The sequence below is a fragment of the Vespa crabro genome, chromosome 1, assembly GCF_910589235.1.
Source record: "Vespa crabro chromosome 1, iyVesCrab1.2, whole genome shotgun sequence".
Lineage (NCBI taxonomy): Eukaryota > Metazoa > Arthropoda > Insecta > Hymenoptera > Vespidae > Vespa > Vespa crabro.
Window position 1 is genome coordinate 14,564,261 of NC_060955.1, and position 14,019 is coordinate 14,578,279.

The window sequence follows — 14,019 nt, forward strand, 5'->3', positions numbered from 1 at the left end:
GCAAAAAGAAGGAAACAATTTTTGACTCTTTCGAGATGATCGTTAAGAAAAATACTTGGAGCCTTTTACTTGATTCACTTTTATGTACGTGGATATACATATTTATGAAACACTTGAGTATCGTACGGATTGAAAGGGAACTTTTAATATTCGCCCTCGTCGGATGAATGAAAGTTATTGCAATGAAAAGAGAGAGGGAGAGAAAGAGAGAGAGAGAGAGAAAGAGAGTCGAAGAATGCGATACGATCATCAAATTTTAGAGGCCCTTTTTTGTTGGATCTGAAAACGAATGGCAAATACGTTTTCTAATCATAAATTATAAAAAGATCGCATGATTAATAGTGCAAAATGTTAGTAATATAGTACAATCTTACAATCTTAGGATTAGTTTGAAATTTCATCTTCGAAAATTATTATATGTCGATTATGTATGTAACATCAAATTCGTTTTTATATTTCTTTATCGATATATAGAATAAAAAATGTCAGATAATTCAAATAACTAGATAACAGTTTAAAGTAATAAGTACACTATTGAACAATTATATTATTAATAATTTTTTGTTTCTATTAAAAAAATAAAATACTGAAATTATGAATAAAGTGAAAATATAATTGTAATTTTCAGGATAAAACGTGTCTCGTTATTAACATAGACAACAAATACAAGAAAATCTTAAATTTGTAAGTATTTGAGAAATATATTTCGTTTTATGTTATTAATAGCATTTGATCTAATAGACTCACGAATTAAATCAGTATTATAATGGAAGCACGTAAGAAAGGAGCGAGAATGGGAGAGATAAGAACAAGAGAGTGAATCAATAACGATGGCTACGCGGTATTCTGCGCAACGCCAATGAAGCTTAAGCGTTCACTTGGAAAACGGAAAATCGTGTAAAAAATCGAAGGTCAATGAAAGTATACGTTTACAAACTGGAGTGACAATATTCCAGAAGAAAGAATTATTGTTTATCGTAAAATAATGCGAGTGCGAATAAATAATCGTGCTCATGCTCGTTATTGGTTCACTATGTTTCTCTCCTGGTTTCTTCTGATGCAGGCCAGTGGGTCACCCTGAACGCACTACTCTGTACAATCTCCCCCACTCTCTCACAGTTTCGCCGATATATCTCAGCTAGCGCTGTCAGGCCGTTTACTCGGCCATTACAATTTCAATGGACGTACCCATCGAAGATAACAAAGATTGGTATTTCGAGATATTCGAGAAGGTTGTTGCATATTTTTTGCTCCGATAACATCTTTGTATAAGTATAATGTATTTTCTGTTATTTCTCTCTATTTTGTAAGCAAGAATTTAGAATAGAAAGAATTAGAATATCTTTCTCTATAAGAGCACTTTCATTCGAGTATCATCGTCAGCACGATGTCGTGCCATACCATCATCCAGCGGTCTGGGAAAGTGTCCCGCAACTTTCATAACCAAGAGCGCACTTTTTTCATTCGCGGAATCATGCATCAGGACTTTTTCGCTATGTTCTCTTTCTCCATCCCATTTCTATCGTTTTTTCTTTTCTTTTCTACTTTACAGGTTTATTCGAGCCTCTGCCTCCCGCCGTAATTTCCGGTTAAACGAATTCACGTATTTATTTATGCTATCTGCAGCTTAACAGCTTGTAAGCAGCGACGCCTAACTTTTGTGAATAGAGAAAAGAAAAGAAGAGAAAGAGAGAGAGAGAGAGAGAGAAGAGAGGAAAGAAAGAATTGGAAGTTAACATATCTATAAAGTCTGTGTCTTTATATACGAATTTCAATAAAGCAGCGATCGTGTTGTATTCATTTTGCTAAGTAAATAGAAAATCTTTTCAATGAAATATTTTGATATGAAAGTAAATGACTATTAAAATTCATACTTTCTTTCAATTTTTATCTTTCTATTTATATCAGTCTTATCTTGAAAATTATTCATTCTATGATCGGTTTGCGTCTGTAAGAAAAAAAATAAAGGACGAAAGAGACAAATCGTGTGCAACTTTTGAAAGAAATATAAAAATAAGAAACAGAGACAGGGAAAGGGGGAAGGGAGGGAGGGTGGAAGAGCGAATGAGAAAAAGGAGCGGGGAAGGAAGCAGAACGAAGTATAGCGAATCCTTTTCTGCAGAAATGAAAATTAACAAAGTGCTTCGTTTCTCGTGGGAGTAATGAGCGATCGCGCGAACGAGTCGAGAACATATCCTGAGTGCATATGTCTGCGTTCGTCCTTTAAATCTTCAAAATATATGATTTTCTTTGTCTCGTGATATCTCGATATTCCTTCGATAAAAATAACGGCAAGTAAAGAGAAAACGTACATTTTCATCAAAGTTCATATATGCCGTTTAAATTTCTTTCTTCTTCCCTATTTTTTATTCGAATTGCATACATTTTCAACGCAATAAAGCATAACTGAATACTATTTAAAGCATATATAAAGCTTGTTACGACGTATTGCAAGTAAATATACGTTTCTCTATGATGTGGTTGCATTTTATAGAGTAAGAATGTGTTTATCAAGCTTGATGACGTACGGACAAGGTCATGGAAAAGCGGTGTTCCAGCTGCGATCGTGTCTTCGTATGCAACGAAAGTTGAAAAAACTCGTGCAAGTGTTCATTCTGCAACGTTTTCCTCTTCGAGTTTTTACAATTCTTTACGATGAAGCAATCATTATGCCGTTTAGTTGCTTAAAGTCTTTACAAATCGTTGGATATATTCGCTACGCTTGTTTTCCTTACTCGTTTGCTCGTTTGTTTTTGTTTCTACTTTTTTTTCCTTTCGAGAAACCATCTGTGAAATCTCTATTATAAGCAGTTTTTGTGAAAGTACGAGTTTTATCACTTTGTACGCATTATACGTGGAACGATCATACATGAAAAAGAAAAAAAGAGTACATTAAAGCAAGAAACATTAGGTTCATTGTTCGTGAATAAAGGATAGAAAGTTTAAAATTTGGATAAATATAGAGAGGACAAGACAGACGTTTTTTGATCTTTCGAAAATAAATGTAGACAAATTTCTGGTTGCGATTATATGCGATTTCCTTTTTCAGAAATCCCCGTCCATCCAAATTCTTGGTGCAATTTCTCCGAGTGAACGATTTAACTTGATCCTTCTCCTCGAACGTGAAATAAGATGCTATTCGTCGTTTATCGATTTTCAGGATTTTCGTTTAACGGGTTGAGAAATACGAAGAAAAATATATGTATTCTATTAAAAAATACATTCAAATAAAAAAGTAGAAATAACCAATTTCGAATGCTATGTATAGTGATTTCGATCGTTTACTTATATGTCCAAACGTTAAGATGATGAAATAGTCGCTATAAAAATGAACAATTTTGCTTGAACGCATTCGGTCAATCGTTGGATGGACAAGCTGAAAACGGTAGTTGTAAAGCGATTGTAAGCAGACAAGGAAGGAAAAGAAGAAAAGAGAGAAACGAGGGTTTTGGCATTGCACTGAAAAATACAAGGTTTGTACTCGTGGCATCGATGACAGACGACTTGTGAATGGATGCCTCAAATGGATAGGACATAGGTGCATGCACCGCTTCGAGATTGCTCTCATTAAATATGCAGCTCGCAATCACATCTCTTGAATAAAAAAGAGACAACAGGAGGGCGAGAGGAGGCGACAAATTCGATGGTAGATTTGATAGTGCAGCGATGGTTAGGAAGATGGTGAAAGAAGAGACCAACGATACCGCTGAAACTGCGACTCTCTATTTTCTCTTCCAGGCATGTCACTATCTCGCGTTGCTGCGTTCGCGAAAAATTTTCATAACTAGTCAATCCTACTGTCATATGTCGTCGTCGTAGCCGATGTCGAGAGCTTTTCTTTCACATCGAACCACCGAGGAATGCTTACAAGGACTTTATCCGCGATTTACCTCATTACCGACTGCTGTTTGATTTTTCTTCGTGGCAGTCATCGCACTCATCGATTGAAAATGAATACTAACTTCTTTCAATTTTTACATTTACTCGTTTTTGCTATAAATTCTTTTATTACTTTTAAATCATGCATCATTGCTCACAGTTTAGAAATGTATAACTTGCTAACTAACACAGTATTTCTGTCTAGCCAGAAGGGCTCTGCACGAACAATATAGTTCTCATTAATGGCCAACATTATTTTAAATATTCCTGAAAATTTTTGGAAAATTTCCGTTGGTTCTACAATTTTTTATGCTTTTGTAATTCTTGGAAATTTCATTATCAACCATTATCAAACCTAAATTATTTGTGAATTCTTATTGCAAGTAATCCCATTTTTGGTAATTTTAAGTCAATTTTCTTAACTATTTGTATGCACACGCGCACACATATGTGTAAAAGGACATTATGTATAAATTTTAATTGAAAAAACATACATAAATAAAAATCTTTCATTAAAATTACAAATCTTCATTCATTCATCATCTTTAATAGGTTTCATAAAAAATGTTAACAAAGTTTATAGTATCTGCATATATTATATTATATTATATATCTGCATTGTTTTAAATATTTCTGCAGAGTTTAAATTCTTTATGTTACATATGTGTGATTTTTTATAAATTTTTTAATTTTCGAAAATAATGCTTGTTGCAAGTAATGTCATTTTTGATACAAAATTTCAAGTCAATTCATCCATTTTTTTACATGATAGAGTAGATACCTACTATATATATACTTACATACATGCACGTGCACATATATATGTGTACATATATTTAGAATTTGGTATGAAAAGTAAAAATTTAAGAAGGTTTTTAAATATTTGAAATAGTTTCGGAATTAATTTTCTGTAATACATTCCGTTACATCAAAAACATAAGGATATATACTCAAAAAAGCAATGGAATCTCATGATCGAAAGAAAAATGATATTACGTGGAATACGATTGATTGATGATACCGATCCGGTTTTATATATTTGTATGCTAATGAAAAATGTTTGTAATTCGGTAAACTTATAGGATTACGTCAAGGAAGATTTATATAGATTTAAAAAAGTTTGGTATTTTTTAAATTTTGCAATAACACTGAATTTTTAATAATTATAAGTATACTTTACGTACTATAATACTGTATAGTTAGGTATATAAGTACATAACATTGTTCTGAATTTTCAAGGAGTTACGAATCTGACAAGTTACGTTATGGATTTTCGAGGAGTTAGCTAACAGGAATACTACGAAATTTATGCTTCTTTTTATCTCATGGGGGTGTTCCAAAGGATCCAGATAGTTCGTTACGTTCATAGATATGCTTCTGTATGCGACCATTCGCTGCGACTTACACTAGTAGTACCTGAAATGTCTCAAGTAATAAAAATTAAATATTGTTTTCGATAAGTAGTGTATAAAAGGAAAAGGAATGGTAAAAAGTTCTAATCAAGTATGAAGCAAAAAATGACCTGTTGAAAAGAAAACCTCCTATGTAGCGAGTTTAATATTTCTAAGGTAAACAAAAGTAACAATAATCTTATTGTTAGTTAGTAAGATTTCATCTATGTAAGTGGCAAAATGTTATACGTTTATATAATTAATCGAATAAAAAAATGTATAGTGATTCAAAAATATAACTTTGAATTAAACAAAATCCCATAAGGGTTTATAATCTTATTATATAATAATCTTATTAAATAATTATATATATAGATGATGAGGAAAAAAAAAAAGAAAAAGACATTAAATACAGAAAAAATTTTTTTTTTCAGGTGGGACGGTCGATGTCTGATGGCGCGAGCTGGAACGCAGCGCTGGAGAAATCCTGCTCCAGAGTAAGTAGAAATTCAATCAGGATTTATTTTTTCAGTTTTGCTTTACTAGCTTCGCCACTAGTTATCAAGCTAATTTTTAATAGAATAAGTCGAAGAATGATGGCCCATTTTTTTAAATACTTCAATAGATTGTAAATTTAATCGATATTTAAATAAAAAAATATATTTACAAAAGTTAATACATGAAGAATTATAATATTGAGATAAAATTAAAAAATAATCATAGATTTCTATAAAAAAAAAAAAAAAAAAATGTTTCCTATGGACAAGGTCATCTCACTCGAACTATTCTTGTTTCGACGTACAGCTGTACTACTGCCCATAATCAATATATTCAGCATTATCTTCTGCCTCAAGCCTCTTCAAACTTTTGATATATAAAATCTGAAAAATTATCATTCGAAGATAATCTTTCATACGCTTTTTACATTTGAGCTTGCCTGAATTTTTAGAAGATTATTTTTGCCACTTGAAACATCTTCGTTTTCTAATTAGTTGAACTACATCTAATGACGTGTTAGGGACTGAAAAAATTTTATTTAACATTGTATCTATTGTGTCTAAGTTGCGTCTATGTCTGTTATGAAAATCTTTATTAAATGCTTACAAACAACCAGATGAGGCAGGTTTTGGTTCTCTATTTTCCTTTGTATTTTCTTCAGTCACATGAGATACACGTTGTCCTAATTGTTGTTCTTCATTTAAGAAAACGCATAGATCTTCGCAATAGACCTTTGTCATTAAAAATGATTAACATAAAAAATAAAAATTCACCATCACTTAAGTAGCTAGGTTTACATCATAAGGATGTAACAATATATAATTTTATGATGTTAACTATTCCCGAAAAACCTGTATCATCTAACCCAAGAGTCAGGCAGTAATAATAATAATTAAGATATAGAATAAATAATGTAAAGTAATAATAATTTACTTACTTTTTCAATAATGCTACAATGGATGAATATAAATATAATCTTTAAATATTATCAATATCAACGGACAAATATAAATATAATCTTTAAATATTATATTAATGCACTGTTTTCAGAAAGTCATTATTTTTTGGTAAATTGTTGGTAAATTATGATTTAAAGAACAAACAGAACATTTTTGAGAGTAATTTCTATATTACAAATAACACCTGATTTCTTAATTGAGAACAAACAAAAAGTACTATTTATGAATTTTATTAATAATTGTCAGTCTTATCATTAAACATATCTGAAAATCGCACTATGTCTATAATATAAAATATAAGACCAAATTATCTCATCCGCAAAGACATCTTAGCCTTACCAGAATTATCTTATATAAAAATAAAATAAGAAATAGAAGTTTACAAATTTCTGTAAGATTAAATGATTTTCTCGATCCTTAGCAATGAGTTTCACAAGCGAAGAATACCGTCTTGTAAGCAGTGACAAAAAACAAAGAAAGTAGGGTAGGATGGGAAGAAAGAAAAAGAGAGAGAGAGAGAGAGAGAGATGTGCAGGAGATTCGAGTATCTTTGATCAAAGACCGTCTCGATTGGAGTATCTGTTGTGATTTCGGACGATAAATAATTGAGAAGAAGAACGTCTCAGGTAAAATTTTACGTTGTAAGTACTTTTTCTACTCTACTATAGCCAACGCCGACACGAGTTATCGATTGCTAACTCTTTGAAACAAATGCTACGTTTCTTTCGCTTTCTTTTTTTTATCTTCACTCGAGTCAGTTTTCAATTGTAAGAGCTATCAAAATCATTTTATACATTATGAGAGAATTTGATACGAACACGTGTTACACCAAACAATTCTTCAGAGTTTGTATAGACTCAAATAAAGCTTTCTCCTCTCTCATGCGAGCGGATGGATTTTTGAAATATTTCAATAATACTTACAAATCAAAAATCGATATTCGGTTTCGAGAAGAAATCTTTGAAAGTAAATCTATGTTGAAGCTTTTGAAAACAAGGAATCGCGAAAAATATCAGCTATAATTGTCAGATAATGAAAAATTGAGAGTTCATTTTGAAAGTTCGTATAATTTGTAAGATATTGTAATATACCTTGAAATGAAAACAGTGAAAAAGTTACAAGTAGAATATTGTAATATACCGACAAGTTCGATGCATCTTTCCGTTTACTTCTCGATTCTTTTCGAATGGAAAAGAAGAGAAAGCTAAAATAGCGATGATTTTATCTTTCATCGAAAAACAAGGAATCGATACAAAAGGCAGGATGTTTCGAACGTCTCGTTAGCAGGAGTTAAACCGATGGAAGAGAGAAAGCAGAAAAAAAGAGGAAAAAAGAATAGGGGTGTAGATGGTGTGGGTCTACCGGCGCCATCACTATACCCTCACCACTTTCCACAAATCTGTTGGTGTGCCGTCGCGTCGAAGCCGCATTCTTCCGTTTTACACGGTACTGATTAATGTACGGCGTAACGAGTCGGATTAATTATCAGTTATTGACTGACGAGAAAGAGAGAAAAGAGAGAGAGAGAGCAAGAGAGAGATGCATTGCCGCGTAGACCAATTAACTACTTACAGGCTTTTCATCAGCTCTCGACAATCGTCGAGATCGATTCGGGGTGAATAACTTTTCCAAAGAGCTTTCGTTCTTTTTCTTATTCGTTCGTATCGTTACCCCTGAACTTTCCTAGATGGCTTATCCCTCTCGTACTAACTCGGACGGTATTCCTTTCATCCCTTTGCTTTCTACCATCATTTCTTGCCATCTGCACCGTGCGTAAAGAGCCTTCTCGAGGCATCATATCTTCGTCTCACCCGTTGTCGTTTAATTCCAATAGAAAAGAGGGATATTTTCTCTCAAGCAGAAAGTGAATTTTTCTAGTTGCTTTTACGTGGTTCACGTGGCATCGATTCTATCAAAATACATAAAAGATCCAGATTTTCCTTGACAACAATCACGACGGTACGTGAGTATTCATCATTCGAAGAATTTCGAGGGCGTTCGAGGATGATATCTCGTCTTGGGAATTGATTTAGACGAAAAAAATGAGAGTAACGTAGTATGTTACAGGAGAGATGGTACTACATATGTATTTTTATGGGCAACTCTCTCACCTTTATAGTATACACCCCTTATCTCCATATTCATCTTTTCGTTCACCAGGTTGCCCTTTGTCGTACCTCTTACTGTTATTACCATCCTTGACCCATTGACAGCTCGCATATAGTAACGATGGTATAAAGAAAATTCGATTTGTTACGATCGCTAATATATTACACGGGATATTTATAATGCGGATAAATTTAGAATAATAAAAGAAAAGTTTTAGAAACTTTTAAATATTGATAATTGTTATTAACCGATATTGTAACTATGATCATGTGGGTCAATAATACACGAGAGGAACAATGTCAATGAATTTGCTGCAATCGTTTTCACTTCTATCGCCGTTTTATCAACAATCCATTAAACGAAATCTTCGAAAGCCGATGCGTATACTGATGAACACGGAAGCGTGAAGTTGTAAATAGACTAGTGTGAATCGTAAGATCGAATATTGACGTTCGTCATGTTATTATATGAAATTATCATATGTTGAACGATTACGAAAAAAAATGTTTATATATTCTTTGCGATTAACAAGATGATTTTTATCGTTATTTCCATTGTTGTATTAATTTAATTTCCAAAAATTCATTTTAAAAATCTATAAAACTTGTGCCCATTCGAAAAAATAAGATAATAGTTTCGATGAAATAATAAAATTATCAATCAAGATCTTATAAGTTTCAATCGTTATAATTTTTCTGTACAATTCTATAAATCAGCCCATTTATCAAGATCCATAGCAATAATATCTAACTTTAAAACCGAAAAATTTTATCACATAGGTATCATTTAATTTTTATCATGCTATTGATTTATTCCTACTAACAATAAAAACTATATTAATCAATCTTTGGTAATACGACAAATTAAATTTATAAGAACTTGCTTATTTATATTTGAGATAAGAATGAACATTTTTTCCATATTGTTTTCACCGTTTTACTTTTTTTTTGTTTTTCTCTTTGATTTTTTTTCTAGTCCTTCTTTAGTTTTTTCATCATTCAGCGAACATCATGATTGCAGAATCTCGTGATGACGTTACAATCAATGAAGGGACAACTCATACCAGGAAATTATTGGACGTTATGCTCTTTAATTTATGTTTTTCATTCTAAAAGACATTCTTCGCTCGAAGAAGCATCAGATCATTTTTAGAACGCGCCGTTGCTTTCATGAGTAGGAGTTTTTCCTCGTTATTTTCCTCGCTCTTTCCGCTTGTTTCTTTTTTTCCTTTTTTCTTTTCGATGCGAATGGTTTCTCTGTGAAGGGCCCTTTATCCTGCTGAGATTCTAAATGGAAAATTCATTCTTCGATATTGTAATTCGACGATGCTTTTTTTAAGCGTGAAGAAATTCATCGTATTTTCGAATTTATTATTAGTGGTGTGTGTACGTGCGTGCGAGAGAGAGAGAAAGAGAGAGATCATTTCAAGAAGACCTACGAATTAATGAAATAAAAGTCAATCAAATTTACGTTCTTTAATTAGACGAACTTGATGGGGGGTGATGGAATTTCGAACCGAATTCATCTATAAGTATACCAATATATATCGACTGCCGCCGCGTCAAACGGAACTTCGAAGCTGATTAGGAATTACGCTAATGAGAGGAAATTGCAGAACGCAACTTGGTAGTGGGTACATTCGATCGATATTTTGAAAGTAGCCGAACATATGTTCGTATTTAATGATCAACATCGGTTACCGTTAGTTTTATATATTCTAGTGTTCATATGTCTCGTGTGTAAAATAAATAAATAATAATAATAATAAAAATAATAATAGCAATAATAACAATAAAAATAAAGATTTGGGTTATAATACAGTAGATGCCGATCAACTATTAAAAATAACGTAGATTGTTTACTGTATTTTCGTCTCTATTTTCCTCAGCATTAATAATCTAATATCACATAATCTGAAAATCGGTTTTTCTCTCGTCCCAATTCGGATTACAAGTCCAAAGCGCGACGTCGGTAGATGGTTGATCCATCGTTGGTACCGACTTCGCCGAAATTGCCGCAATTCGATGCCGAATGCCGAACGAAGGAGTTCACTCTCAGAAGTACATCAGACCGGTTTAATCCATTAATTAGAATCGTAATCTTGGAATCAGCTTTAGATGCCCAGGGCGTCTGCAAAAATTCCCGGATCACTTATTCGATTCGAGCTCGACTGTTTGAGAATGAGAGAGAGAGAAAGAGAGAGAGAGAGGGAGAGAGAGAGAGAGAGAGAGAGAGAGAGAGAGAGAGAGAAAGTGGTCAAAGGATTACCAATCGTTTACTTTTTACTCAAACTTTTTGTTATCGTCGATTCCCGAATATTTGACTTCGACTCGTTTTTCTTAACAAAGCATTTGTCCACTAATATAATTTCTCATTCGTTCGCCGATGTAATTCGATTTTAACGAAAATTTTCGCTCTGTATTCTTTTTCATTGTTCGATTTGAACAATTTAGTACGATGTATTAATGTATAAGTATCGTACTCGATATACTAACAAAACACGCATCTGGATGAGAAAGTTCAATGGCCGGAGATAGTAGTGCATGTTATAGAGGTAATGGCAACATCGCATCGCTCCGGAACGAAAATTGACAGAATTGAAAATTCTTCGCTAGATGTTAGAAACGATATTATCCTGAAAAATGTTCTGCTATACCGATATTGTCATATGTTTAGCTATAAATGTATCTTCGCAATATATTAAAGATTTGTGTAGATTCCGTATCTGTCAAAAGTGTGCAAGAAAAAGATAGAGAGAGAGAGACGAAGTGTCTGTTTGTAACTGACGAAGTTCACGACCCTGTAACCCTGACCTGGACGACTACTTTTCTACACTTTTTTTATCGCGTAATTATCATCTTTGACGATACTCTTGCATATTCTTTACTCTTGGTTCATGCATTCGCATAGACTAATGGCGATGATTTAATCCTTTTTAACCTGGATACAAACGAGTCGATTGAAGAAACTCCTATATAAGAACGCAAGAAAACAGAAAGATAAAAATTGGAAGACACTAATCGCAATCTTACCTTTGATTCGAAATAACAGGTTTTATGTCATTACTATGTAGAATGTATTTAAATCTTAGCAAGAATCTTTAGGAGGATCTTCTTTAAAAAAACTGTTTTTTGTTAATAACAGGAAACGATTCAGATTATACTTCCTAACTATTCAAAAGGGGGAGACGACGAAATTAAAAATGGTTACTTCTGCTATCGTATTATAATTTCAATTCACGACAGAATCAAGCGTAGCGGGGAAAATAAGATGAGAGAACATAAGACGTAAGAAAAAGGTAACCCGCAAGACCGCAAATGCCGACTGAAAAGTGATTTAAAGTGACACGTGAGAGCGGCTCAAAGAAGTCGTTTCCGGGTTCAGCAGCGGACAGTGTTCTGACCGGTCATGACTTTGATGACTGTTAAAACGCGAGCGTTCACATAAAAAAGGCATCTTTAGGAATATCCCGGATAAAGAGACCCTGTATGAAATTCGTTCCTGTTAATTAATTTTAATCGATTCCTCCTTCTCGACTCTTTTCACGTGTTTCTTTAGTTCCTCATTCTCGAATTCCCTGTTCCACTTTGCGGGAAAATTACGACGAATTAATAATTTCCTTTACTTTTAAGGAAATTATTAACTAATTTCATTTTCGCCTTCCACTCTTTACTTTTATTAAGCAAATCAAAGACGATTCTATACGAAAGACAACCGCTCCAAATGAGGAGGAAATGAAATGGACCATGTAAATATGGCGTGAGTAATTCGTGTTGTGACTAATTTAATCAAGAGTTTCATGAATTAGCATACGATATTAGTCATGATCGGGCTATTAGTTAACGTGTTAACGTCGTTTCGTTTACGCCGGAAGGGTTCTCTCGTCGATCGATGAATTAAGCCACGCAAAATTTTCGATTATTATCCTCGGGCGAATGATCCTTATTCTCGGATAGTCTCCATGTTTGTTGCACGCGCGAAAGGTACTGAAATTATATTTTTCCTTATTAAACGATATTACATGTTCCTAAAAATATACGTGAATGTATGATTAGATAAAAGAACAAGCGAATATATGCATTACTTATAATAATAATGCGTGAATTTTATAATATCAATCGGTAATTAAATCGAGATCTGTCGATAAGATTATAAAAGGGAATCATTAGCTAATGTTTTGCTCATGATTTTCTAATGATTCGTTTGCTAAAAAGATTCTGAAGCAACTCGATGGATCAGACTATGCAATCGTCTCTCATAAACATGATTGCTACATCGAGAAAGCAGCTGTATCGAATTCCCACCTGTCTTCTGTTTCAAGTGACAAGAGCAAGTAATAACGAATCCTGCGTTAACGATTCTCTGAAAGAAATTTCCGAGTTTAACTAAAAAAATCGTGAGTAAAAGCTAAGAATATCGCTTACACTGATGATAGAAGCTATTCATGATAGCGACGCGCCGTGGCTTTTCATAGTCAAAGTGAATATCGCGTACGTTGACCTTTTTTTTTCATTTTTCTTCCTTTTTCTCAACCTTTTCGAAGATCCAATTTTACAAAATAATCAAATTATATCGTTGAAAAAAGTGCACTTTGTTAAGAAGTTTTCAATATCTGTGATAGGAGTTTTCACAGGACTATCAACACGATGGTGCATAAAAACGATCGTCCTAATGGATTCGCCATAGAATATAAAGAATCGTAATAGAATATAAAGAAGCTGTGATATGATTAATAAAGTTGTTCTATCTTTATCGAAAATGATCCGCTACGAGGTTCCCAAATTTAATCGTCGCATTTACTTGTAACGCCATTTTTCCCTGAAATTTAGATTCTTCAAAATTTATCATCGATCAATAACGAAGATTTATGAGCAATATATTGGTTAACTTCGTCAGATGTGCGATGTTATTGATGGAATCAGGATTAGTGGTCGATGAGCTCCTGTAAACGTAACGCATATAGATAGTGCAGATGTACACACAGGCAAATCTAAATGCGTGTAAATGCTTGTATACTCATGTAAGTCTGCGCACGAGCATAATTACTACACCGGCGCTGTATTTCGCAGTCGAGAATTTAACACATAGGTAATTTACCTAAAACTGGAAGCATGAATAGCTTGGTTACTTTAAATATTTGATTCGATAAAGTGGGAAAATTTTGTTAGAGATCACATTTTCCA

At 33.2% G+C, this 14,019-nt stretch overlaps 1 protein-coding gene across 13 annotated transcripts in view; it reads left to right on the plus strand.

The window, feature by feature from the left end:
• Positions 1-14,019, plus strand: part of LOC124430019 — a 100,309-nt gene that overhangs the window by 51,947 nt on the left and 34,343 nt on the right. For 12 of the 13 annotated variants that reach the window (XM_046976222.1, XM_046976051.1, XM_046976397.1 and 9 more), the window contains one exon: positions 5,705-5,767. In XM_046976222.1, coding sequence (XP_046832178.1) covers positions 5,705-5,767 — 63 coding nt within the window. Of the gene's footprint in view, positions 1-4,788; positions 5,448-5,704; positions 5,768-14,019 lie in introns of those variants that run through there. The other variant, XM_046977076.1, reaches the window with a different exon arrangement.